This window comes from Triturus cristatus, chromosome 10 (assembly GCF_964204655.1).
Source record: "Triturus cristatus chromosome 10, aTriCri1.1, whole genome shotgun sequence".
Classification (NCBI taxonomy): Eukaryota; Metazoa; Chordata; class Amphibia; order Caudata; family Salamandridae; genus Triturus; species Triturus cristatus.
In genome coordinates this window covers 840152523-840180482 of record NC_140593.1, presented here as the reverse complement: position 1 = coordinate 840180482, position 27960 = coordinate 840152523, and the positions used below count along the sequence as shown (strand labels likewise).

Here is a 27960-nt window from a genome sequence, read left to right as displayed (position 1 = left end):
GCATGGAATATCAAAAATAAACATTTATTTTCACATAGCAGGAATCACAAATGTTGCAATGATGGTCAATTGGCATTCAATAGTGAGAACAGAATAAAAACAACCAAAGAAGTTATCATGAAAAATACATTTTAGCTGTGTGCAAAGTTGTGGAAAGCCCTGATCCTTTCTTTGCTTGGCATGGAGTCATGATTAAGGTGGCAGTACAGAATGTTTCTGTCAGGGCTACTTAGTCCTAAACGTCTGGTCTCTTTTTCCAACGCTAATCTGAAATCTGTTTTTTCACTTCATTATATACAGAGCAGTGGTTTGGTCTCAAAGCAATTTCTCTTCTTTGGACTCCTTGTTTTGAGTGTTAATGACATAGATTGGCTGATTCCCCCTGTTCTGAGCAACTAAACGTGGATTGGCTGAACCCCCTGTTCCGAGTGACTAAACATGAATTTGTTGAAACACCTGATGTAAGTGACTATGACACGGATAGGGCAAACTTTCCATTCTGAGTGACTGTGGGGTGAATCCTCTGGTCTCAGTGTCTATGGAACTTTGGTACAAATTATATGGTCCGCTTTTCTGAGTGACTGTGACATGAGCGGTCTGGTTCCCATCTTCATGGTGAATATGACATAGATTGTCTGATCTATTTGTTGTGTGTTACTGATGTAGAGTCTCTGATCCCCCTGTTCTAAGTGACTATGGATTGAATCATCTAGTCCCACTGTTCTGAGTGACTTAGATATTACCCTTTAGACTCTTTGGGGGCCAACTGTTCTTAGGGACTATTACCAGTGTCTAATTTGTAAAATATTAAGTGCCAGGGCTCTGACTAGGAGGCCACCGCAGCTTGCACCACCCCTCGCCCTTCTCATTGCTGCCAAAACAACTACTAACCATTCCTCTTGCATGTAACTGCGACAGTTCAGATTATTCCAGGTCCCCAAAACTATAGGAACGGCTGGGGAGGCAGGTATTAGCCATTATTTAATGTATATTGTTTTCCTAAACAACTGTTATACTGCTCATCTCTAAATTACATGAGCAGCGCCACCATGTGGCAGACTGCCCTAAGTGTGGTGTTGACAATTTGGTGCTGGTGCTCAGCACCGGAAAGCACCGGCTCAAATTAAGCACTGACTTTTACATGGAAAGACAGTCACCTTAGGGACAGTTCTGAGTGACTATGCATTGGATATTCTGCCCCCCTTTGTTATGCAAGACTGCTGTGAGTGACCGATATGGATCCTCTGCCACTGATTCTGAGTGGTTTTGATATGGATCATCTGATTCCTTAATTCTGAGTGATGATTATTTGGATTCTCTCTATTCCCCATTCCCTGAGACTATGTTATTGATTCTCTGGACCCTCTGTTCAAATGGAAAGTGGCAAGAGTGCCTCTCTCTGATTGCCCCCTCCTTGCGTTTAGTCTACCAGCAATGCTAGGGTTAAGGATATTACAAGTTATGGCAGCATAAGATTGTCACGCTCAACATCTTTCAGGCATGAGCTTCCCTAGGACCCTAATGCATTCTGCGAGTTGTGATCCTGGTTCACCTCAGCTAAACTATTTGGTAAAGTTCTTGTTTACAATGGAGTGCAGAAGAAAAAGCTGGAGTGGAATATGGTGGCTCGATAGTATGTACTAAGCAGGTAACCTTGGGTAGGGGCTGCAGCCTCTTCTAAGTGGGGGCAAAGAGAAGTACAAATTACAAAAAACATCTCCTATTTATGAAACTGTGCTTATTAGAACACTGGGAGTATATAATTTTGTTCTCCCTCTTGAGGGAGCAACCTGTAAGCCACAACGGCACACACAGTGAACCTGGTTCACAAACTTCACTTTATAGTAAATTTTGTAGTAATACAGTAGTAGTACAAAAAGCCCTACAAAGTGCTATTCACAGACTGCACTTTTGTAGTAACTTATACTTATGAGTAATTTTACAACTTGTCAGTATTCAAAAACTTCTCTTGAATAGTAACTTATACTTTTGTAGTAACTTATACTTTCATAGTAAGTTCCTAATGCAGTTATTTTCGACGGGAGGATGTTGAAGTACCAATTGTTGGCCATGTGTAGTGCTGGACTTGCTACAAAAGTGTAAGTTACTACAACAGTGTAGTTTGTGACTACCAAAACATAGCAGCCACAAGTGTAAACTTACTCGAAAGTGCAAGTTACCTTTGTGTATCAGGCCCAATGTATTCAGTTGTAATTAGGCAAGGTTTCTGGGACGATCTAGAGGCTGTACAGCTCCAGCTGATAATATATGCGCCGTCGAAATTCAGCAATGCAAGCAGGTGTGGAGCAGTCTTGAATACACAATCACAGTGAAACCACACACAAAAGAGACTGAGCAACACCACAGAGCAGTCTACAGAGACACACGGGTACCGTAGAGCGGCTTGGCATAGTCAGTGACTTACAGGCGTGACTGCTCCATCACCGGGAGAGGAGCTGGCCTAATGGCTAGGGCGGTCAACCTCGAATCTGGGGAACTGGGTTCAAGTCTCGGCAATGACGCTGAATATCCTGTGATTCTGGGCAAATCACTTAATCTCCCTGTGTCTAACAAAAATGAATGTGTTCTCACGTAATGCAACTGGTGCTATGTAAAGCGCTCTGATACCTGATTTGGGTCAAGATCGCGCTATATAAAACTCTAAAAATAAATTTTAAAAAACTGTTACATGACCGACTGTCCGCTGCTGCTGCCACACTTTCACTCTCCTTTCCCCAAGCTTTTCACTGCTCCATAGTCCGCTATTCCTATTCCTTTACTGCCTTTTATCTGTCTATCCCTGAATCCTCAGTGTCAATCAACCCATAATCCCCTCCGTCTTCACTGTCACTCCCCTCCAACCCCTGCTCCTTCACTATCCCAAGGACATCTGTGCTCTATCACTACCACTGATGTGTTGCCCCTGCTCCCTCAGAAAGCCACTCTCTGTACTCACCCACTATCACTGGCTTGTTGCCCCTACTTGCTCACTGTTAGCCATTTCGTCTTTGCTGTTCTCTGTCCCCATATATCACTCTCGCACAGTCCCGCAACCCTCACTTCCACTTGGTCTGCAGTGCCTGTTCCCTCACTGTCACTCAGCTGAGGTCTCCATTCCCTCCCCGCCAGTCGGCTCACAGTTTTCTCCCCAGCTGTCTCTCAGCTTTGGTCTCTGCTCACTTGCCGTCACTCAGTTGGTTGGCTACAGTAAAGTGCCTTTACTCATTGTGGAGTGCAGGGCCTTTATGTGACTTCTCCAAATGTTTGTGTTAAATATCTGACAGGCCTGTTTCTCTGTCATTCTCTACCACTTCCATGAGCCAATTGCTTCTTTTAAGAGAAACTCACATTTACCTTTTGCGCGAACAGAACTATACGATTGGCTGACAACATTTACTATGGCGCATTGGTACTGCCCACAAGGAAATACCATTTCGCCAGTTCCAGTCAACAGTGTGATTTGGTCAGGGCTCTTGCCTTCAGTTGAAGGTGATTCCTTGCTTTGACCTTCCGGCTTTCACTATTCAATGGGACAGTCAACCATGCACAATCAGGCACAAGTTGAGGTAGGTGAAACCAAGTCTTAGCTGAAGGGGTCCTCCTCCAGTGCCTGTCGGCTGAGCTCATTGGCCAGATCCCGGCTGGCCTGCTGCATCTCCTGCCCGCTTTCTGATGTCCAGTTAGCCAGCAGGTCACTGAAGTCTGGTGCACTGGTGTTCAAGAGGCAGGACGGGGCCGGCGTTGGTTCCTTCCAAAATGAGAGCGGCAGCTGCCGCTTGTGCATGGGGATGAGCTGCTCATATTTCCTGGCCACCCTTGGCCTTTTGTTCTCCTGTTCTTCTGAGATCCTATGCCGGATGTATCGCCTGAGGCCCACCTCAAAGAGCTCTGCGAGAGGCCCAAGTGTCCCCGGCCCATCCTGGCAGCAGATGGACTTCAGGACCTGCTGGTTGATCTCCACCGGTGGGGATGTGGGGCTGTAGGGATCGTCATCAATGCCACCATTTTGTGCAATCCTCACCAGGTCAGCGTAGTACATCTCCCGCCCAGACTTTGCAGGGGACAAGTAATCCTCATAGATATTGCAGGAGTCTGGGTCATCCTCTTTAGACTTCCTCCCAAAGTACCTCTGGATGTCTCGGCTGATGAGATCAGAGAAGTGAAGAAGCTGACTGGTCATATCTGCGTCACTGAGCTCAGGGCTAACTTTGCCAACTGCCATTTCAAGGCTGACAGAGCCGTCGTCTGATCCCTCATATTCCATCTCGTCCTCCTCCTCCTCCTCTTCATCCAGTTCCTCTTCGTCGGACGTCTCCTGGAAGTCCAGCTTCATGGCTTCGAGGCTGGTGGGGAGGTAAGGGCGCTGAAAGGAGGCAGGTAGGAGGCAGAACTCGGACATGGTTCGGATCACCCCGGCCGCCATCTTTAGTCACGGATAGTTACGGATGCCGCGGTCTGAGGAGACGAAAATAACAAGGTGGTCAGCAGGCAGCTGGGATTCATGATGGCCGCATACACACAACACAGATGCAATGCCATTTTTACTTACTATACATAACATTACTCTCATTCAACAGAATAAGTGAGATTAGAACTCACACAGAGAGAGACTTTCAAAACAAACTACAAAATGCCTTGGTTAGCGCATCACAATATTCACTTTCACTGCCACTGTATGGATAAAATGCACTGTATGTGTATATATATATATATATATGTTTTTTGTAAAGGTTAAAAAAAAAGGTCATTTTTGTTGTATTTTATCAGTGATGGATGACACTCAAACCATTACTTTGTAAAATATTTTTTTTAAATAAATTGCAAGCAGCACAATTTATTTACACAACCGAAGTCTCTGGCTGCAAAAAGCAGTCACAATATCAGGATCAAACTCCATGGAAACTGAGGAATTCCCAGGGGAACTGGGGGGCGATATTCTCGATTCCTCCAGTAAACGGTCATTTTTAAGGGATCCTCAGAGTACACCCCGTCATCCTTGGTAATTCCGGCCTCGTACTATTAGCGATGCCCCTTGTATTGGTAATTCTCTAGGTCGGGGTTAACACGGGCCCTATGCCAAGGCCATGGTAATGACGCCCACAGCCCAGTATCACAGTGAGCACAGCAGAGTTCTCCAGGACACACAGCAACCCTTCCTGCCTCTGAAGGTATGAAAACAGAACTCTGAACATACACTCACAGTGCTTAATTTGTAAACAGTAAGTGCCAGGGCCCTTCTCAGGAGGCCACTGCTGCCTGGACCATCCATTGCCCCTGCTGTGCTGTCAATGACAGTACCAACACAACTACTAACCGTCCCACTCCTAAAAGTGATACAATTCAGACTATTTTTATGTATTTTGACTCATTAGACACACTTCTTGTGCTCATCTCGAACTTAACAAGACAGCACCACCATATAGTGGACTGTCACTAGACAGACCCCCAGGATATTGTGGCATAGATTTGCAAGTTTTGCAGCACAAAAATTGAAATTTAGCGACATAAAAATTTAAGTTTTGCAGCATTATTGCGGCACTGTATTTTACTCGTAATCATTCCTTTTCAGCCCTTCATCAATGGAACCTGTTTTATCAGAGTATTCCACCTTGAAATAGGCATGCTTAAGGTTTCTGCAGCACTACGTAACCACAGCTCCAATCTGCTAACCTTGTGGGAGGGGGCTGAATTTCTCCCTGGGATGTTCTAGCGCCCATGTATGCACCCCTGCCGGGGCACCACTTTCACAACACCCTGGTTTCAGCCACATAGCTCCCTTCACTCTCTGGTTTAATGCACACAGCCCATTTCTCTCTCTGGTTTCAGTCACGCAGCTCCCTTCACTCTCTGGTTTAAGATGTAGCCCCTTTCCTCTCTGGTTTCAGCCACATAGCTCCCTTCACTCTCTGGTTTAATGCACACAGCCCATTTCTCTCTCTGGTTTCAGTCACGCAGCTCCCTTCACTCTCTGGTTTAAGACGTAGCCCCTTTCCTCTCTGGTTTCAGTCATGCGGCTCCCTTCACTCTCTGGTTTAAGGCACGCAGCCCATTTCTCTCTCTGGTTTCAGTCACGCAGCTCCCTTCACTCTCTGGTTTAAGACGTAGCCCCTTTCCTCTCTGGTTTCAGTCATACAGCTCCCTTCACTCTCTGGTTTCAGTCACACGGCCCCCCTTCGCTCCCTGGGTACAGACATACAGCCACCTCTTGTGTCGCGTGCACTGACTCCATTTATAGGTAGTGCTGACAGGACTGACATCTCGCAATAATCATCCTTCAGAACCAGGTTCCCCAGTTCCAAATTCTGCAGCTCTGACCATAGTGCCACATCCTCTCACCCACTGAACACCATACTGCCCCACTGAGAGAAACTCGCACTACCTTCAACTCCAACCCAATTGTGCTCTGCTATAGACACCTGGATGCGGCTCATTTTCCTTTACGCACTAGACGAGCAATATGCTGCCTACAAAAAAAAAGTAACAACATCCTGGAAATAGCAAACACTCAGGGGGTGCAAGATTAAGTAAAGCATGTGAAATGTAAGCAGGAACAACATGGTTACTTTAACGCTTTTACACTCACTATTCAGAAATCAGTGAGTGCTTTTGCCTGAAAAGTTAAGGACATGACTACAGGGCACGAAATGGACCCATTGCAATGTCTATTGCTTATATCCTTACAAAACGTAAGCCGTATGGTAAAAAGACCACATCCCTGAACACCGAGCCGCAGTACACATTTTGTTTTCCAATCCACCTGTTGCAGTACCTCCAGGATTGGTTCACTAGTTCCCTGCCCGGGAAAGACAATGCTATTCAAAGACAAGCATTGGCATAGCCAATAGGTCTCGCCTTTGGGACCTTATAAGTGTTTAGCCATGCAACAGTTGCATAACTAAACACTTATAAGGTCCCAAAAGCGAGACCTATTGGCTATGCCAAGCGGCCGCAAAAGTGAAAGTAATCGCGGTAAAAGCGGTGCGCGCGCCCAAGCACATGCACTGTAGCTCTAGGCTGGCCTGGTAGCACATTTGGAGCCCTCTCAATAAGTCTCGCCAGACCAGCGCATGCGCTGGGTCAGGCGAGACCTAAAAAACACAAGAAAACAAAAGTAACGCTTCACTGGCAAACTCTATAGAGTGGCGCAAATGTGTTTGGGTGTGAATAAAATCAATCTGGCCACTTTGCTACCACTCTGGCTCTATTTAGTTATTTATTTTTCATATTTTGAACTTTTTATTCCCGAAGCTGCACTTTGGAATTGAAAAATGTCAGTAAAAGATGACATTTCCAGTGTTTTTCTTAGCTGGATCTATTTCACAGGGGACGAATAAACGAAAGAAAGAAAGAGAAGGTGAGAACCATTTCTTGAAGTCACGGTTTTCAGTAAGTGAGAAGGAGCTAGACAGAAAGAGAGGGAATAAGAGGAAGAAAGAAAGGGGGGGCAGCTGAAGGCACAGAGCAGAAGTGGACTCTGTCCTTGTATTCCCTGGGCAAAAAGAAAAAGATAGAGGGGCATATCATCAAGGTGCGGCGATGATATTATCGCCGCTTTAGCGTCCATTTTCGGACGAAAAGCGGCGATAATATTATCGCATTATTTACAAGGACACGCTAGGGCGCGTTTCCTTGATTCTGCTCCCATTTTGTGAACGCCTCGCTTTGCATCTCTAATGAGATGCAAAGTAGGCATTCCCTGGGAAAACAGATGGGAGATTTTCGCTAACTGTCCTTTGCCGTATTTACAATACGGCCCAGGACACCCTTAGCGATATTCAAAGATGCGCTAACAATGGTTATCGCCGTTATTGTACGTCTGCTTTTTTCCTGACTAACATATATTTTAGATGGGAGGAGGATTGAGTGGCTAAAGCCACATCTCCCTATAATCAAGTATTCCTCTATCGCTGCAGGATTATCGCTGGATTCCCAGTGATAATCCTGCATTTCGCAGGCCATTGCCGGATTTCACATCGCCATGGAGATAAGCGTTGTAAATTACGCGATATCTTGGCGATCTGATCCGGCGACAGCCGGCGTTAGGCAAATCCTCGCTAAGCCCGCTCAGCGCTATTTAACGCTGTACTTTGATAATATGCTCCAGAGTTATTTTCCTTCTCTGCCCTCCTTGCCCGTCCCCGTGCTGGGATCCTCTGTCTTTTTTTTTTACAGTCTTTCCTGCAATAACGTGAACACATGAAGTAGTCGAGCCTGCGAGCTGGAGAGCAAGAGTCGGCCAGCTTCTGCCACTGCGAGCCATTGATGGGTCACTAGGTCCCAGACACCATCCGATGGCGGCAGACGTGTCCTGTAGGGCATGCTTGTCTAGTTGTCCCTATAAATGATGCACGCACTGTGCATCATTTATAGTCTTTACAGAATGTGCCAGAGAAGCAATACTTTCATTTTTTCGCTTGTCTTTCTTTGATATTGTAATGGAGGAAGCAGGCAGCTATTACGACTGTACAACGCAGTTCACGTGGGGGCGTATGCGTGTCCAGCCAATAAAATAGCATTTTTTGTATGCCTGCCGGGAGACCTTTTTTTGCGGCCGAAATAGTAAATATTGCGGCCATCACGCCTGTCAGCTAATTTCATGATTTTTTCGTGAATCTCAAAATCGCGAAATGCTGGAGGATCTGACTAGAGCTTGTGCTGACAATTATGTGCTGGAACCAAGCACCGGAAACCACTGGCTCAAATTATGCACTGCACCCAAGACGGCGCCAGTATGAAATGGCTCCTGGGGCAACCAACAGCCCCTAATGCCCCTAACTGCCTAACACACATGAACAACTGCCATGCAAAGAGCAGGTGCATCTCACGAGGAGACACATAAGTGATCTGGGACAGACCTCCGGCCTCATCCCCTTCAAACGCACATCTTTCTAAGTCACTCACCCAACAGAGGCCAAAACGCCACTGACTCATCATCTGGCAAACTGAGTCAGAGTTTGGCCTGCAATGTTTACCTCAAACCACTCGAAAGTCATCCCAAGACTACCAAAGTACTTTAGTGCTATAGTAATGGTAGATTGTGCCCTATATGAATGACAATTAACCTCTTCTTTCAAAAGTAACGGGGCAAAAAGATTAATGGGCAGATTTACTTATCTTTCATGCAACACAACATAGCAAGGCAACAAGCATTGCTGCATTGCGTGAAGGGAAGAAAGCTGAACTGCCCCATATTTACAAAGACATAGTGCTGTTCAGCTCCCTCCCTGTGCTCAGGGCTGGTTCTAGGGTTTGTGGAGGCCCCGGGCAGAATAGGAACATGCGAGGCCCCTCTAAGATGTGACATCACAGGAAGTGACATCAACAGAATATTAATTTTCTTGCATTGTTGAAACAGCTTTGCAAGAAATTACTTACCTAGTGAGGTTATCACTAAAATGGATAAAAATATATACAATAATCCTAATAAAATAACTACATATATTTTAAAGCTGCATTACTTGGAAATACATTACGTTATTCAAAATGGCTGGAAAAGCTATACCTAGGTCTCTCTGAAACTGATATGAGAAATTACTTTTAATGGGGGACATAAATCTCCACTTTGATGATGCATCTAATGCCGGGGCTCAAGAGATCTGTCAGGAACTGGCAGCATTACAGATGACATTAAAATCTAGACTCCCCACGCATTATTTGGGCCACTTGCTTGACCCGATTTTTGCTAATTGGGGGGCCTTAGAAATAGAACCTCCGGTTCCAGTTATATGGTCAGACCATTTTCTGGTTTCTTTTAAGGTTAGGCTGCCTGCAGCCAAAGCACAGGAGAAGGCGGGAATTAAAGAAAAACGCAGAAGGTGGGTGGGCTTCTTGTCAGAGAACTTTAACAAGGCCCTGGTACAGGGAAACACCCCTGGTAGGCTCAGTAGAGTCCTGCAATCGGGTGGTTGACTTCTTTGCAGAGAAGGTAAGGAAGAGCTACTCTCCTTACCCGGTCGCAGCTCGGGAGGGGTGTATAGACAATGATGTACCCAGTAATATAACGAGGACAGAATGTCTTGATACATTCACTGTTCCATCCTGTGATACCCTAAACAAGATAGCTGCTAACATTAAGTCTGGTTCTCCCAAAGATCCGGCATCGCCCAAGGTGCTGAGAGGGAGCATTGAGACCCTTGAGCCCTATATCAGACATATTTTAGAGCTTTCGTTTAGCACAGGCATTGTTCCTAAAAATGGAAGGAGGCTGTTGTTCTCCCTTTGAAAAAGAAACCCCATGTCAGCATGGATCAATTGGATAATCTGCGATCTATCTCGCTCCTACCTTACTCTGCGAAGATCACAGAGAAGATAGTTAACAACCAACTGATGGCTCATGTTAGTAAACATAGTCTTCTCCACCCGACCCAATCAGGTTTTCGAGCCTCTTACTCGACTGAATCGGCTCTGCTCTTGTCTACTGAGACCATACAGAAATATGCGGATGAGGGACAAACAGCGGCCTTAATTCTATTAGACCTAAGTGCCGTATTTGACACTGCAGCCCATCATTTGTTGCTACAGTGTCTTAGAAAGGGAGGGGTGGTTGGTAAGGCTTGGGAATGGATGGAATCCTTTCTGCAAGACCGCAGTTTTCAGGTAGCGCAGGGACCCTATCGGTCAAAAAACATCATGTTGAAACAGGGGGTGCCAAAGGGGTCCACTCTCAGTCCAACCCTATTTAATCTTTATGTCACTTCGGTGGCTGAGATCACGGAAAGATTTGGGGTTAAGGTTGTGTCCTATGCTGACGATACTCAACTGGTTGTGTCCCTCACACAACCAGATGAGAAGGCAGCCAGTAACTTCACAACATGTATGCAAGAATAAGCGTCCTGGATGGTTAGTAACGGTCTTAAACTGAATGGAAACAAAACGGAGGTGATGATCATAGGGAAGGCTCCATCAGTGTGGACATCGGCTTGGTGGCCACAGTCGCTGGGGCCTACTCCCATGCCTAGCAAACAGGTCAGGAATTTAGGGGTGTGGCTTGATACTAAGCTCTCGTTTGAGCACCATACAAGACAAGTGGCGGGCACATGTTTTGGAGTCCTGTGGGGACTCAGGAAGATCTTGGACTTGCTACCTATTACACCCAGAAAAACCATGGTCCACGCATTGGTAACATCAAGGCTGGACTATGGGAATGTCTTCTATTTGGGAGCTAATGTCAAATGCATTCAGAGGCTGCAGCGCATCCAGAACGCTGCAACTCGCTTGGTTTTGATGCTGCCTAAGAGAGCTCCCTCTAAGAGGGCTCTGGCCACCTTGCACTGGCTTCCGATCAAGAAACGAATCCTGTACTAAGCCCTCTGTGTTAGCCATCGGATCTTACAGGGGAAGGGGCCTACCTACCTATCCAATCTTTTAACTCCATATATTCCTACCCGTCAGTTAAGATCTAGAGGGACAGGACAGGTTAGTAAACCTCTCATCAGGAAAGTAAGGATGGGTGGTCGCTCCTTTCGCTTTCTGGCGGCTCAACAGTGGAACAAACTTCCGTGGGGGATCCGATTGGAGGCATCGGAGGCAGCTTTCCGTAAGGAGCTGAAAACATATCTTTTTACCGCAGAGTGACCACTACGGTCTTTTTCTGTGAGGGGCTGTAAATTACATGTTATGTCAGAGGGCCGCTAGGCTCCACCGTAGCGCGGGTACACACTAGTCTAGTGTAACCAGGCGCTTTATAAACTTGTTTATTATTATTATTATTATGATGTTTACTAATTGTTTCCAGATCAGGGCATGATCAAAATTCCATGTTAGATTGTCCCAGACCTTTACAGCGGAGCTTCAAGTGACTCCTTAGCCCTCCCTTTATTCTAGTGAAGTTCAGGTGCGGCTCCTCCATTTGAGTGGAGGAGCATCACCCCACAATCCCCTCTGAAAAATAAAACGGAAATAAAGTTAATTCTTACCATTTTATTTTTCAGTAACTGACCCGTCCTGAAATAAGTGTCAGGACGGGGCGGGGCTAGCGCTGCCGAGTGGCAGCAGCATGGAGCTGTGACAGTGTGCTTTAAAATGCCCATGTCTCTTTGGCCGGCCATCTTGGGCCGGCCAGCCATGCGCATTTTAAAGTTCTCTAACTTAGCTGTCAAAGACAGCTGGGTCAAAGAAAGCGCAGGCCTCCAATGCACTCAGGAGCACTGAGAGAGGCTGCTTCAACCAACCCTGGTGTTGCTCTCATGCTGTGAGAGCTGTGCCAGGATTGGTTTGGGGAGTTTCCTGGTCCCGCGTTGGAGGCTGCCAGCTTGCTGGATGAGACCGTAGTGAAGAGGACGTAACGTAGGAAGGTAAGTGTTTTTTGTTTTTATTTCTTTGCCCCCCCCCCCCCCTACCACCCTCAGAACATGGCAGTCGCCACTGGTAAAGTTGAGGATAAGCCATTTGGTTTTCAGCAGGCACCGAGGATTAACACATTCTAGATCGGGTGAGTGACCTGCAAAAGCTGCAGCAGACAGAAAGCACAGATTCCATAAGACAAGAAGAGGATACACAAGTGGGGTGGCAATATATTGGCAGGCAAAAGCACCAAAAGCTGGACCACACCTGAACACCTAAACACACCATTAACTCTCAAACTCCATTTTTCAGAGATGCAAAGAACTGAACTAACTTCTTAGTTAGTTAGCTAGTTTGTGTCCTGCAGAATGGAGCACACATGCAAAGAGGAAGTAACTAGGAGAAATAAAGATGTTTCTCCTTGTTATGCCTGCCTCTGATAGGGACAACTTTTTGCACAAGCCTAGCTTTACAGAGTTTATTAATTCTGGGTTTCCATCAAAATTCGTGAGTTGAATATACTGGAACGCCCATGCTTCACTAATGGAACTGCTCACTGATGCAATGTAATGCAAGGCAGCTCTTTGCGCTGCATTTCATTACTTCTTTTCACTAAGTGAAGAAACAGGAGTAGTAGTTGATCATAATCCTTGTCAGCATGAACCACAAAGTCCCTAAATAACCCTGTTCTTTACCCTCTGGTAGCTTGGCACAAAAGCATTCTGGCTTAACTTAATGGCAAAGTGTAAAGTATTTATGCACCACTCAAAGAGTAATAAAGTGAAAACACAACACAAGAAAGATTTCAAATCAATTAAGAAAACTAGAGTACATTTTAATAACTACAATTACACCAAAATGACAAATATCCAATAAATTGAACCAGAGATGTGAATTTTTGAAAGTTTGAAATAAAATGGCACCAAAAACACAAAGCACCAACCATTGGTATCTGGTCACTCTAGCCAGGGATAAAGTAAAAAAAATTCAGTCACTCTTCCCTCTCTGTACTCCCACGCCCATCTGCGCCTTTTCGTCGGCCCAAGAATTTATCCCTTACCCCAGCGTGATCCTCTGGGGTCCAACCTATGTCTCCTCTCTGTCTCACCTTTCTCAAGTGTATAGGAATCACACGGGTCAGATTCAAAACAAGCCAAACGCAGACTGGCCAAACCACCAACCTGAGTGAGATGTCTAGATATCCTGCAACCAAATGAAGCTGATCAGAAAACAAACTGGAATCATGCTCTGCGGCAGACTCTCCACCAATCGGCACCCCTTCCACTTGAACTACTCATGAGCCAACAACCCCATCAACAACAGGAGAACACCCGGGACTAGGCAGGGTCAAACTCTGCACTGGTGCCAGCAATCCACTATTATTATTATTATTATTATTATTATCATTATTATTAGTAGTAGTAGTGCTATTATTATTGTTATTATTATTACCCTTAATAATGTAGCAAACTCCACTATCTGTCAAGAGTCTATGCGATTTACTGGTGTTAATTATTATCCAACTCAATGGTACATACTTTATCGACCTAAGAAGGGTGAACGGCTGAGTGGACCCGGCCAAGATTTACACCCGTGACCTCCAGCTTACCCGAAGATATCTACAATGCATGCATTAATCCACTGCTTTATCTTCAAGGCTTAGCCAGGAGGGAGGGAAGAGTAATTTTCCTTAAACCTCAGGACACAGATAAACACCGTTCTCTGCTTAACATTACCTACAAAAAATCCTTGTGATCGCCACCTTTCTCTATCTGCCTTTGACTACTAAAACTCTTCTACTGTCCTGCTATTTACCTCCTGCGCGGGGCCCAGCATGAGTAAAATGCTGCTGGCAGCCCACAGTGATGTTATATTTAGGCTCAGATTTCATTCGTACAAAACCATTGAAATTCAGCAGTTATAGTTCAGTAAATATACTGAAAAAAACAAATGTGATGGGGACATTATAGTTAGGCTCAGGTTTCACTCATAAAAAAATCACTGAAATTCACACACCCACGTATTCACCCATGCAGCCACTCACGTACCCATACAGCCACTCACACACCCATACAGCCACTCATACATACACCACCTAAGGAGAACATCTCCCTGTGCCGAAATCTGCCAATTAATTGCCCATCAACCATACTCGCATTTCAGTCCCCATGCATTACACATATAGCAGGGCAGGGGAATACAATAGCTTTCCTTTCTAGTTTTATTTTTCTATGTACAGCTTAACTAAGTGATGTGCATTTTTTATGTAAGCACAAGAAATATAATGAATATAAAGTTGGTAAAATTAAGTTTAGTTCATTACTTGCACAAATACAAAATACACATTTCATTAAAAAGCAGATCATGCGAATTGGACAAAATAATTTAGCAAATAATGAATACTAAAAAGATGAATTTGTATGTTTGTGACAGTGAATTTGGGATGTGCCCATGTCCATGCGTGTGTCCAGTGGGCCAGATATACTAAGCTCTTGTGTTGCCCTTACGCCACGCTACAGCCTAAGTGAGATTTACTAAGCCACGTAAAGCCACCTTGCGTGACTCTGCATGGTTTAGTAATGCAAGGTAGGGCAAATTGCTGCCCTGCATTACTCTGCGTTGGGAAGGGCGCCTGCACTGGCACTAGGCAGCATCCAGTGCACAGCACAGGGCGAGAGAATAAATGCATCATATCTTAGTAGATACGGCACATTCCTGCTCTCTCTCTGTCGCTCCGCACTGCAAGTTGTGTTGTGTTGCGTCACATTTTGATAAATCTTGCCCACACTGTTTGATCACATCTATATGAACGCAGGTAGGCAACACATGCTTGCACCACACTGAATTATGCTAAATCGTCAGTCTCCAACCTTTTCTGCAGTAAGAGCTACTTATGTTCAATGAAAATCACCCGCGCTACTAATATAATTAGTGTCTTAATAGTGAGCACATTAGACAAGACTACATTAGTGGCCATGGCACGCAAGATTACCAGCAATGATCATCTTGGTGAAGGGTTGCTGTTAATAATGTAAAAAACGATTTTGTCAATAGCCATAGCTGTAATGCCCCTGGCACCAAAGTGATAATCATATCATCATAAAATATCAGTTTTAAATATATTTTGGAAATGTAGCCATTTTTCTCCAAGGATGTTATGTTATGTTAAATTTTTCTTATAAAGCGCACAACTCACCCTGGGGCATCTAGGCGCTGACTGGGAGACTAAACTGAGGGATGGGAAGAAGCTATCTCAGAGGGGAGTTAAATTTGAAACAAGAAGGCTTTTAGATGTTTCCTAAAGGTAATTAGTGAAGGGATTTTTCGAACAGCTATAGAGAGCTTATTCCAGTAGCTCGGAGCTAAATATGAAAAGGCTCTTCCTCCAGTGCGGGTAAGACGAATTCTGGGGACTTGAAGAAGGTCTAAGGAGCTGGATCTAAGTTTCCTACCTGGGCAATATTTAAGTAGTTTTTTCCGAAGGTAGAGAGGGCCACTTCCCCTCAAGGCGTTGTAAGTAAGGCAACAGATCTTGAAAAAGGATCTTTTCTTTATTGTTAGCCAGTGCAGCTCTCTCAGAAGGGGGGGTTGAAGCTGAGCCTGCCGGGCGATTCAAAATCAGATGTGCTGCCGTGTTCTGAATCACTTGCAGTTTCGCCAGTTGAATTTGACCCACTTCAGCCAGCAAAGCATTCCCATAGTCCAGACGGCTAACAACCATCGCCTGGACTAGGGTTCTGCGCTGGGAGGTAGGCAGATAGGGAAAGATTTTCCTAAGCAGCCTTAAACCAAAATAACATGAGCTAGTTGTCGCCGCTACATGATCTTTCATGGTCAAGGCCTGATCCAGTTTTAGGCCGAGATTTTTTACGGACTCTTTAGGGGTGGGGGGCTGACCCAATTGGATAGGCCACTGTAGTAACTGACTCCAGGCTGGTTGTAGTATTTCAAGAGTATTTATTGTATAAGTTACATGTCCAGTAGTTCAGCCCCACCAGGAGCAGCCAGCATGCTGCTCAGCCCTTCTCCAACTGTAGCCTCTCACTCCCAACATTCCATATTACATCATTCTGAGAGAATCTCACTGGCAGAGCATGAACCACATTGAAACAAGGATACAACATATCCTCCTTTCTTCCAAAAGGAAAACAAAAAACAAACCCAAAAAATGATGAAGAAGAAGGAATACCCACAAATACAGAAGAACAAAGAAAAACAAGAAAAAGGGAAAAGGCTAAAAGAGACCAGAAGACAACAGAAAAAGCATGAGGAAAGGCAACAAGGGAAACTGAGGATAGAGATAAACATAATCCACTACCCATCCTTCCTTCCAATATAATGTTGACAAAAAACAAGAAACCTGGAAAAGCAAACACCCAGTGTAACGTAGACCATGCACTATGGAAATGAGGTTGGGACCCAAACCATACACCCAATAAGGGTAACAACTCGCTTGTGCAGGGATAAACTCGAGAGGAAGTAAGACATTGTGCACTGTTGCAATAAAGAAACACCCACACTGTAAAATGTGCACTATGTAACGAAAGTAAGAGAAAGGTCAAATGCTGTGCACTGAGTAGTGGGACAATAACCCACACTAGACACCTTACGTAAAGTAAAAACATGCACTAAAAAGTGAAGATAAGGTAAGCGTATGAAAATCCATAAAAAGACGCACCTCGAATGGAGGTCATGTGTTATGCATATAACGATGGGAGAAGACCCAACAGATACACCTCACAGAGAGGTCAAGAGCTGTACATTGTAGGAGCGGGACTACAGTCCACGCAACCCACCTTGTATACTTTAAGGTAAAACATTGTGCACTGAAACAATGGCCGTAGAATCCATAAAACACACCCTATAATGGGCAACAAAACAAGAAACTTTGACCTTGTGTGGAGGTCTGTTGACGTGCACTGTAGAGATGGGGTAGACCCATGCTTTACACCATACGTGGGGTAAATGTATTTTTGAAGAGTGTAGTAATGGGAACAAAACCCACACCGTACACCCCGTGTGGGGTAGTGGTATACGAGAATGTAGAACCTGAAAACGAAAACTGACTCAAGACTAGAGATAGAATGACTGTGTGCAATCAAACTCCAAGGGTCAAGAAATGCACTGTGCATGGATGGAGCTAACAACCTATCCTTCGCCTATGCTTTAGGGAAGAGAATACACGTGAATGCCACTAGAAGAAAAACTAGAAAACTCCTTGCAAAAGAAAATATAAAGTGTGGCATTACTAAAAAATGTGATGCAATAGTCAATTATGCGCAATAACACTGCACAAATTAAAGTAACATAATCTAAATGGTTCTGTAGTTGAGCATGCATAAAAACACTAAAACAGTGTATATTCTCTAGGCAAGGCAACCCATACTGAGGAAGTTGCGAAATGTATGCTGTGGACGTGAAATTCCTCTGAAACAAAAAAAAACATTAGTAAACAAGCTCTGTTAATAGACAAGGTATAGAAAACGGTAGCTATAGGAATTTATATAACAAATGTCCACGCCGGTGAGCGACTTCTCACCTGAGATGCACATCCACTGCTTGTGTAACAGAACAAAGGTAAACAAATCATTTCACCCACACTGTAACAATGGATGAGAAATCATGTCACCAGGAAGAGAAAGTGGTCGCATTCAAAGATAATTTCTTCTATCCTCCACAGGTCATTGGGTAAGTCAAACCATAGAAATGGTAAAGTCATGTGACTCACAGTCGGATGCAGGAATATTACAAGAGGTTCATCAAGAAGAAACAGTACCTGCAGAGCAATAAAATAATCCGTTGCACAGATGTCCTGAAGCACGAAGATCATACAAAAAGAAACATGGCTCTAAAGTGTAAGTGCTGACTTCAAACGCAAGATGGAGGCATGTCCCTGATGCCGAGCCGGATGGCTCACGGCATGCCAGTGCTCCCCAACACATCTTTGACAGAGGAAGAGCACGCGTCATAGAGGAACCATGACGAACATAGCAGGACTGCAGAGAACAAGTAGGAGAGAGCGTCCTGAAAGAGGCTTGCGCTAACATTTCAAAAGAAAACCTAGCGGTTGAAAATGCAGGGTTGCTCAAACGACCCCAATATTAAACAACAAAAATTGTCTCAAACCTTTCAAATTGCTGCCGATCTTAAAACACACCTTGGAGGTAGAAGAGACGTTCCGTGTCTCCTCACGAGCGATATTTCATCTCTCCTTACTTCTGAGCCGGTACAAGTGAATGGGGATCTCGATCCCAGTGTGGGGAGGCAGCAGGTTGAAACAGGTTGAAGGCCCCAAGCTGCCACAATCGCACCCACGTGGCGCACACCAAGCACAGTGACCGTGAAACAAAAGCTCGTATGTAACTTTTCCAGTTGTGCAGTTGAAGACTGTAGGTTAGATAGGAACACTTCACGGCACACAAGAAATACAAACAAGGTCATTAAATTACCTTTCATGCAGTGACTTGAGCTGAAGTTGAAATCCAGTTCCAGTAGATGCGGTCACAGAAAACATGAGCACCTCAACAACAATAAATCGAATACAACTGGGCTAGAGCGTAAAAACTAGAACTAGAACAATAGAAACGCCCAGAGTAACGTGTCTCATGCACTGTGGCGACTAAACCACACACCCACTGAGGGCAAAGACATTTACATGTGCATGGGCATCCTCATGTGGAGGTAAGAACATGTGCACCTTTGAACATAAAAAAAAACTGACCAACCTTAGAAAACTAAGAAAGGCAAATGTGCACTGCCATGAAGGCAATAGACACATAATGTGATGTCCACCTACGGACGCACCTCGTGTGGAGGTACAAAAAAATCATTATGCACTAGATAATGGGTAAAGACTCCAAAACACACCTCCGGAGAGGTCAAGAATTTGTGCATTAAACACGGGAAACACGTCCGTGCGACATACCTCAATTAGAGATAAGCTGATGTGCACATAAAAGTGGGACAAGACCCCAAAACACACCTCGCGGAGAGGTACATAGATAGTATACGATTGTGCACTGTGTGCAAATTTAAAAACCTACTGGTTCTAAAGATTGACTCCTCACGCAATTAAGCGATTAATGAGCAGTGACATACATTGTACAAATAAAGAACATTGAACAGAACTCAATTTGAGCTTCCAGATCGCACACCAAAACTCCAAGGTAAAATATTGCCCATGAAGCCTCAAATTAACAATGTGACAAAATGTCACAAAATGGCAGCGTAACACAGAACAGTGAAAAATCAAATGCCAACTACAAGATTCCACACTGTTAAACATCACAACGCTGCACTAGAGTACAGAAATGCCACCACACAAATGAAACAAGTCACTGTTGTAGATTGAATGTCACTTGGTTCCGTAAAATCTTCAAAGCAAGTTTTGCTCATTACCTTCTTGCTGAAGTATCATGAAATGCTGAAATAACATAAATACTCTGTCAGCTCAACTTCCATCTTCACCTCGGAAAACGTCACGGACTCCACGAGCAGAAATAATGTTGAACAGAGTATGTTGTAATTGTTGCTCCCTCAGCTGACAAAATAAAGCTTGAATTGACTTTATTAGCACACCCCAACTGACAAACGTGGTTGGCAAGAATTACCGAGGAGGAATATTTCACATTCCCAAACAAACAGCTTGTATGGTTGAATCCTCCAAGTCCAAAATGGCCTCACGCTATCCCACGTCGTGCAGGGTGGTTCGCGGCACGCCTTTGCCACCAAACGTCGATGGGAACCTCGGAAAACGTCAGAAGAGGCTCGTGAGCTGAAGAGCGCGACACCATAGATGAGGTAAGGTGCGCGAGCACACAATTTTAAATTCAAAATAGTGCGCAACTGCCAAGTTTTACAGGCATTGAAAAACAAACATGCCTTTAAATAAAATAATACCTTACCAAGGCAAAAATATCACGCCATTCTTCAGCAGCAGGCAGGGGACCTTAAGATGACACTGAAAACCAGCCGCAACCAGTCAGAGAAACGTCGCACCTCCAATTCAGCACAATATAGCCCAGCACATGTAATTTGGAATGCCTCCAGGCTTACAGAAACCCCAGTGTTCACGAAGGGTGCGAGTTTACTCAAAATGCCATACACTGCAGCTTGTCATTCACTGATGCCAACTCCAAAATGAAGATGCTGGTTAATGCGGAAATAACGCAAATGCAGCGCTAATAACATGTCACAGATCCAAAGAAATATTAAGCTGCGGAAACTCCCAAAAAAGAATGTTTATGATGTAATTCAGAAAGCTGTAGACGTAGGTAGGCTTATCCTCTGAGGGCACAGCACAGAACAGGACGAAGTAAATTGTCAAGCTTAGGGCACAGCACAGGCTTACCCAGTCTTCAGGGCACAACAAAAGGGAACAGCGCTTGATAAAGACGTTTGGCTTACCCTCTCATGAGGGCACAGCAGAGGCTTACCCCCCTTGACAGCAACCAGAGACTTGAGCTGGAGTAGAAACAGGAACTGGCACTGTAGCGTAGAGGGCGACCGTTGTAGGGGTCACTGGTGGGGCTATGATGTGCCAGTTAGTTGAACATTCGCAGATGTGGTTACTTGAGTTGCTTGTAGTTGCTTGAGCTTGAAAGTAGGGACTCTGGACTTGAAGAAGAAGGTTACAGAGGTAGCAGAAGTAGGTTCTTTTAAATCGTCGCCATAAAATTGTAGTAACTGACTCCAGGCTGGTTGTAGTATTTCAAGAGTATTTATTGTATAAGTTACATGTCCAGTAGTTCAGCCCCACCAGGAGCAGCCAGCATGCTGCTCAGCCCTTCTCCAACTGTAGCCTCTCACTCCCAACATTCCATATTACATCATTCTGAGAGAATCTCACTGGCAGAGCATGAACCACATTGAAACAAGGATACAACAGCCACCAGCCGTACGACCAGCTATTTATGGCTTTTCCCATCAGCATAACCTCTGTTTTTCCTGGGTTGAGGATCAGCTCATAAGTTCTGCAAATACACTCACTTGTGTTTCAAATACATGAATTTCCATTTGAGTTTATATATATATTAATTCACCAGCCAAAAGCCTTTAATTTACTAGTCCAGGCTGTGCAGAGGAGAGTTACTTACAAGTAACTGGAGAGCTACCAGTAGCTCACGAGCTACTCATTGGAGGAGCCTGTGCTAAATGGACAATGCCCCCTTTCCAGCATAATTGCGTCAACACCGCAGCCGCTCTCATGATGCTGCTCATGCCCATTTACAGTGGTACCACATGCGCTCTTTGACACTGCCATGATGCACTGGCACCCCTCACTGCACAGCCAGCCAAGTTTCCCAGGTCCATCTGTGATGTGCTGCTCCTGTCCAAACTTTTTGTGTTGAATTCTGGGACTTGTGTTCTTGTTTATTCCATTATAAAACAGGACTACACATCCCAGAATGCAAAGGAAAACCTGGATCCGAGCAGCCCATCATGCCTGGCCCGGGAAACTTGGCAGCTGCGAATGTCATGGTAGTGGTTCTGCCCACCAGACACTTCCCCTGATGCAGTACCTCTGTGAGCATCCCCACCACCCTACTCTAAGTGCACTGACACTGGCCTATTATTCCTGTGTTACAACTCACACGACCTTCAAAACTGCTAAAATGGCTTGTTGTTGTTGTCATCTCCAGTGCTGGTACATAAACAGGCTACCTAGCGCCAAACACAACCTTTGCACCCCGGTGTGTGATGTCTAGCATAGAATTTATCAGAAAGAATACCCATCCAGTACAAAATCCTCTGCCTAGGCACATTCTAATATGTTGCACACACTGGAAATGTGCTGCAAAGTGTAGCACACGTGCAATGTTTGCCAGGTTTGGAGAAATGAAAATGTTTCTCTAAGTTAACCTCTTCTTCAACGGGGCGTAGATTTTTTACGCAAAACCTGGTCTGGCTGTCAAAGAAAATCATTCTTCGAGTCAAAATCTACGGGTGTTCGTGTTGATCCACCCATTTCACACCCATGTAACGCCATTAGTTAATTTGTACAAAAAGAAGAGCTGGGGCTCTCATCAGTAGGCAGCTTGCACCAGCCCATTTCTCCGGTTAGCGCCGCCTAACACAGAACCAACTATTAACCAAGAAAAGGGGAGAGAATGTGGCACTGGCCAAACCTGCCGACTTTGGAGATGGGGTCGAGTCTCGGCGTCACCTCAACATCCTGTGATTCTGGGCAAATCACTTAATCTCCTCGTACCCAACATAAATAAATGTGTCCTTAGCTGGTGCTCATGAAAAGTGCCGGTGTTGATGATTGAGTGTTGGTGCTGAGCACCGGAAACCTCTGGCTCAAATTAAGCACTGTGTAACGCCTCTTGGGGCGAAGTGAGGCAATACAGAGCACTCGCTATTTACACAGATAAAAGGGCACCTTTCCAGCACAAAACAACTTTTGCTCTTGAAAGTAAATACACTTCCAAGACCTAGCACTGCTTTGTGTAACTGAGTGCCTGCACAAAATCTTAGTAAATCTACCCCCACTCCTTCCCACGCACACACTGTTTGGACAATCTTTCACCTATTGAGATGTTCTCCGTCAAATGTCGCGACTCTCACTGAAACGGCACCCACTTGCAACGGACATCATTTGCACAAGTACCCATACGAGACTTCAAAATCTACGTGTCTCACTGCGCTCACTCTCATGGCACTGGACATGTCCTCCTAGTACTACACTCGCTTTCCATGCACTGCTGTCATTCTCGTGGCCCTGCCATTATATTACACTCACTCTCCCTGTACTTACTCTACAGGTGATGCACATACTCTCCTTATGCTACGCTTAATCTGCCTGACTGCATTCACTCTCCTTACCTTCCCTAGCATTGTATTCGCTCTTCTGGCACTGCACCCAATAATCGAGAACTGCACTCATTCACCCTATACTATACTCACTCTCCCTGCACAGTGCTCACTCAGCTTTGGACGCCATTTTCTTACATTATACTCAAGCTTGGATTCACTATTGGTTAGCACAAATCCTGGCGATATGCTGAGGGGTTTTTCGCGACACAAAGCAGCGCAATGGCAGGTTCAATCAACTTTAACGCGCAAAAGAATGTTTGGAGTCGAAAGTTTACGTGAGTGCAGCACCAAATACCTATGCATTATATACCACCAAGCTGGCACTAATTTCCCGCAAAGCGGGCATAATGGGGAAGAGCACAAACACCCATAAGATTTCAGATCTACTGAAGTTCCATAGCGTGTTTTGCCTTAATTCCTAGAGCCAAATGAAACCAGGTGTAAACAATAGACAACCACAATATCATGTGATGGTTCTAAGTATTACATGTAAATTTTGGGAAATTACACATTTTACGGGTTTTGGTTGATGGTGCATTAAAATTTGTATTTAGCAAATTTAATGCAGGACCAGTGGCGTAACGGGGGGGGGGGGGGACCGCCCCTGGCGACACGAGTTTTGGGGGCAGCGGTCTCCCCCACCCATAAGCTGTGTCCGTCGCAGGCGGTAGCCATCACACAGTCCACCCCACTCCGGCCGTTGCTGGAATCTGTCAGCATCCCTCCTCTTACATGCCGGTGTGGGACACCGCTCACTGCTATTTGTGGCCTGAAACTTTTGCGCAAGGCATTATAAATATGTGATTGCACACATTTTGTGTAAAGCAGCGCTGTAGAATTTCCCACCATTTTTAATACATCTGGACCCAAGCTTCCTTTGACTGCACTCGCTTTCCTGGCATTGTAAACCCTCCTATAGCTCTCCCACACTCTCTGGTCATTACATGTTGGTCCTGTATTTTCTTTCTTGAGATTTCACGTGCACCCTCTTAGTATCTTGTTCAGTCCTGAGAAGTGCTGGTTCTCTCTCTTTTAAATGAAAGAAGTGCAGTGCTCAGCATGTAATAGAGCCGGCTTGTTTTAAGTTATGTCCTGAATGATACCAGCCTAGGTTAACAGGCCTGCTGGATGTATGTTTAAAAACGCTCTGATTCGGGGAAACAATAAAGGCCAGATTTGCCAAGCAGCGCAGAATTAAAGTAGCTGTGCTGCGTTGCGTGAAAGGGAGAGAGGAGAAACGTGTGATTTTTAGCTGCCATGCACCAATGCAGACATCCTTTCACCTTAGTGCAAGCTGTGTCTGCTTTCCCTAAAGCATCGGTTTTGTATTTAGGGGTCTCTTCCAGTACAAATATTATGTTTCAAGACTTTCCTCACTTTGCATGTGTGCTGCCCAACACAACAAACATTCAAAGTAGTGAAAACAAGGAGAAATGAAAAACGTTTTTCTTGTTGCACCTACCTCAAGGAGGTATAGGATTTTGACACAAATCCCTGTCGACGATTCTTTATAGTGATTGCATCAAAACCCACGGGTGGAACCATTTTAATGCCCGCCTACCATCGATGGAACACCCCCTTGACGCAAACTAACGCTAGGCAGCTCATTGCACAACTTTGCGTTACTTTGGGGTACCATCTAATGCAAATCCAAAGTTGCATTGGACAGTAAATCCTGCTTTAACACTTTGCATCGGGTTTGCATTACAAAAGTAATGAATTCTCAAATCAAAATATTCGTAAATCTGGGGCTTAGTTAATTAAGAACACTCATAATCCTTATAGGTATCCCTGGCAGCTGCATGTATTAGTAGTATATTTACAAAAGATTTGCGAGGTAATTGAGTGGAGCAAACATTTTTGCACTGTTCATGCAAGCCTTTTTAGTGTATAGTAAATAGGCACTAACGGGCCTATTTATGAGATTTTGGCGCAGCGCAGCAAGTTACCCTGCTGCGCTGCCCTGCGTCAAAGGGAAATGGCAGGAATACATTGTATCTATGGCCTACGGCGCATTCCTGCTCTCTGCCTCTGCTGGTGCTGTTTCAGCAGCCTAGCGCCAACGCAGTCACCCTTGCACCATGGTGCAAGTGTGTCTGCATTGCATGCAGGGTTGTTCTTGTGCAGGAAGAGACACTTTCCTGCACAAAAACAATCCTGGGAGGCTTTGTTCTCTTTCAATGTGTGCTGCAGAATGCAGCACACATAGAAAGAGTTAAAAAACGGGGCTTAATAGTGATATTTCTCCTCGTGGCGCATCCCCAGGTTTACATGGTCTTGTAAATCTGGGGATGTCTCAAAATCCATGGGTGTTGTGTGGAAACACCAACCGCAACGTCCATGACACGCCTCCCTTGTGCAGGGTAAGGTAACACTGATTTGCACTGACTTGTTTTACTCCATATTTATGAGGCCATTCAAAGCCACACAAAGTGGCTTTGTGCGGCTTCTTAAATATGAGTTAATGGTTTGCGCTATCATTGAGTCACAAAAAGTGATGCAACAGTGGCACAAGGGCCTCTTAAATATGGGCCTACGATTTACATTCCATTGCGCCACAGAAGCCCAAATTTGAATAATTATACCACAGACAATGGGCCTCATTAAAGGTGCTTTGGCCTAGGGCAGCGCAGCAAGTCACCTTGCTGCGCTGCCCTATGTCAAAGTAAAAGGGCAGGAATGCGCTGTATTTATCCAATACCGTCCCTTCCTGTCCCTTCCCCCTGAGATGGCGCCATTACGGCAGCCTAGCCCAATGCAGGCACCCTTGCACCATGGTGCAAGGAGGCCTTTGTTGTCGGTAGGATTGTTTTTGGGCATGAAGGGGCATCTAGTTGGACAAAAAGAATTCTGGGAGGCTTTTTCCCCTTTCTATGGGTGCTGCAAAATGCAGCACCCATGGAAAGAGGAACAAGCATTGGCATAGCCAATAGGTCTCACCTTTGGAACCTTATAAGTGTTTAGCCATGCAACAGTTGCATAACTAAACATTTATAAGGTCCCAAAAGCGAGACCTATTGGCTATGCCAATGCTTGTTTTAACTGCTGCAATCTATTGAAGCCTCCCGATCAAACATCAAAGCGGCCGTGCGGCCGTGAAAGTGAAAGTAATCGCAGTAAAGCGCGACGCGCGCGCCCGCGCACATGCACTGTAGGTCTAGGCTGGCCTGGTAGCACTTTTTGGAGCCCTCACAAAATATCTCGCCTGACCCAGCGCATGCGCTGGGTCAGGCGAGACCTAAAAAACAAGGAGCCATAAAGTTTTTTTCTCCTCGTTGCACCTCCCCTGGGGAGGCGTAAGGTTTTGGCGCATCCCCAGGTTTACATGGTTTTGTAATTCTTGTAAAGCATCAAAACCCATGGGTGTTGCATGGAAAACCCAGCGCAACGCCCATGGAACGCCTCCCTAACGCAGAGTAAGGCAATGCAGCAATTTGCGCTGCCTTGCCTTACTTCATATACGTGAGGCCATTCAAAGCCACGCCAACTGGCTTGGCGTGACCTCATAAATATGATTTAGTAGTTTGCGCCACCAGAGCGCCACAAAACGTGACCCAGTAGCACAAGGGGCGCGTAAATATGCCCCTAAAAAACTCCCACATCAACAATTCCACACCACTGTGAATGCTCCACAAGAAAACAAGTACCTAGAAGATGTGTTCTGGAAAGAGAGAATGGGGCGTAATGGTCAGAGCTGCCGAGCTTGGAGCTAGGGAACCAGGTTCGAGCCACGGCGTCGGCTCAAGATCCTGTGAATCTGGGCAAATCACTTATTCACCCCATGCCTACTCCCCCAAAAAAATGAATGTGTCCTTGTGTAATATATGCAGATATATTTGTTCTTCTGCGCGTATAGAGCACAGCCACAAAATGAGTCTATCTGACTTAGACGTGAGTTGATACTAACCACCCAAAATATACGGTTTTTATCGGACTAAGGAAAAAGTTAAGTCGGACATGTGATCCTGCTAAATGAGCATTAGCCCACTGAGCTGCATCGGAAAGTCAGCTGCGTCGTCATGCTCGAACCGACCGAGATAGCGATAGACTCCTCTAATACTTAATGCGCGCCTAGAAGCACGCCTACAGGCACTGACCCCCCACAAGAGCAGAAGAGCAATGGGGGCAAAGTAATTCAAGTAATATTGTCAAAATAAGAGCACCGTAGAGGGACGTGATGGGGATCAAATTGGCAATTAACCCGCTTCTTCTGGAACAGCCTTGATGGATAAAGACACTGCGGCTCGCGGGGCTATTCATTGACTGTTTGTATAGCGCTTCCACTCAAAGCGCTCTGTGTAGCACCGCGCGGAACCTTTAGTATACTATTAATATTAATAAACAAAACTGAAATCGGAATTTATTTCATGAAACGTGGGAAGAGTAAAGTATAGGATTCGCATGCCGGACTTCGCACCTGAGACACGTCACATTTCCTGTCTGTATAGCACTGGTCTTGGACGTAGCTCTGATTTGAGACTAAGCGCTTTTGCCAGGACCACAATTTGGTCAAGTGGGGAGCCGGGATTGCTGCTCAAGACGTGTCTACATTTAATGATTTAAAAACCATATCTCCGCGAATTAAACATTACCTTTGGAAAACGAAACCCCGCTTGACCCAACAACCCTTTACCGGGGCTTTCAGCCTGTGGGTACCACCGTACCTGCTCCCCCCTGGGTGCACTCCAGCCTGACACCCCCTTACCTGTCGCTGATGAAGTCAGGGCCCTCTCGGAAAGACTGCGGCACCTCTCGCCCTGCGCCAGAGAAACGCGTATTTATACAAGGCCTCTGCGCCGGCGGCTGACAAATATTTGAGGGCCATATTGTCACAGCCAGCTTGGCAAACAGAGCCCGGGC

The 27960-nt window shown here is 45.2% G+C and overlaps 1 protein-coding gene across 1 annotated transcript; it reads right to left on the bottom strand.

The window, feature by feature from the left end:
- Positions 1-11: 11 nt before the first annotated feature.
- PERCC1 (proline and glutamate rich with coiled coil 1) lies at positions 12-27937 on the bottom strand. The gene is made up of 2 exons (XM_085628469.1): positions 27806-27937; positions 12-4455 (listed from the first exon to the last, which is right to left on the bottom strand). The coding sequence occupies exon 2, from the start codon at positions 4421-4423 to the stop codon at positions 3584-3586; it is 840 nt and encodes a 279-aa protein (XP_085484595.1). The 5' UTR covers positions 4424-4455; positions 27806-27937; the 3' UTR covers positions 12-3583.
- Between the last annotated feature and the right edge of the window lie 23 nt (positions 27938-27960).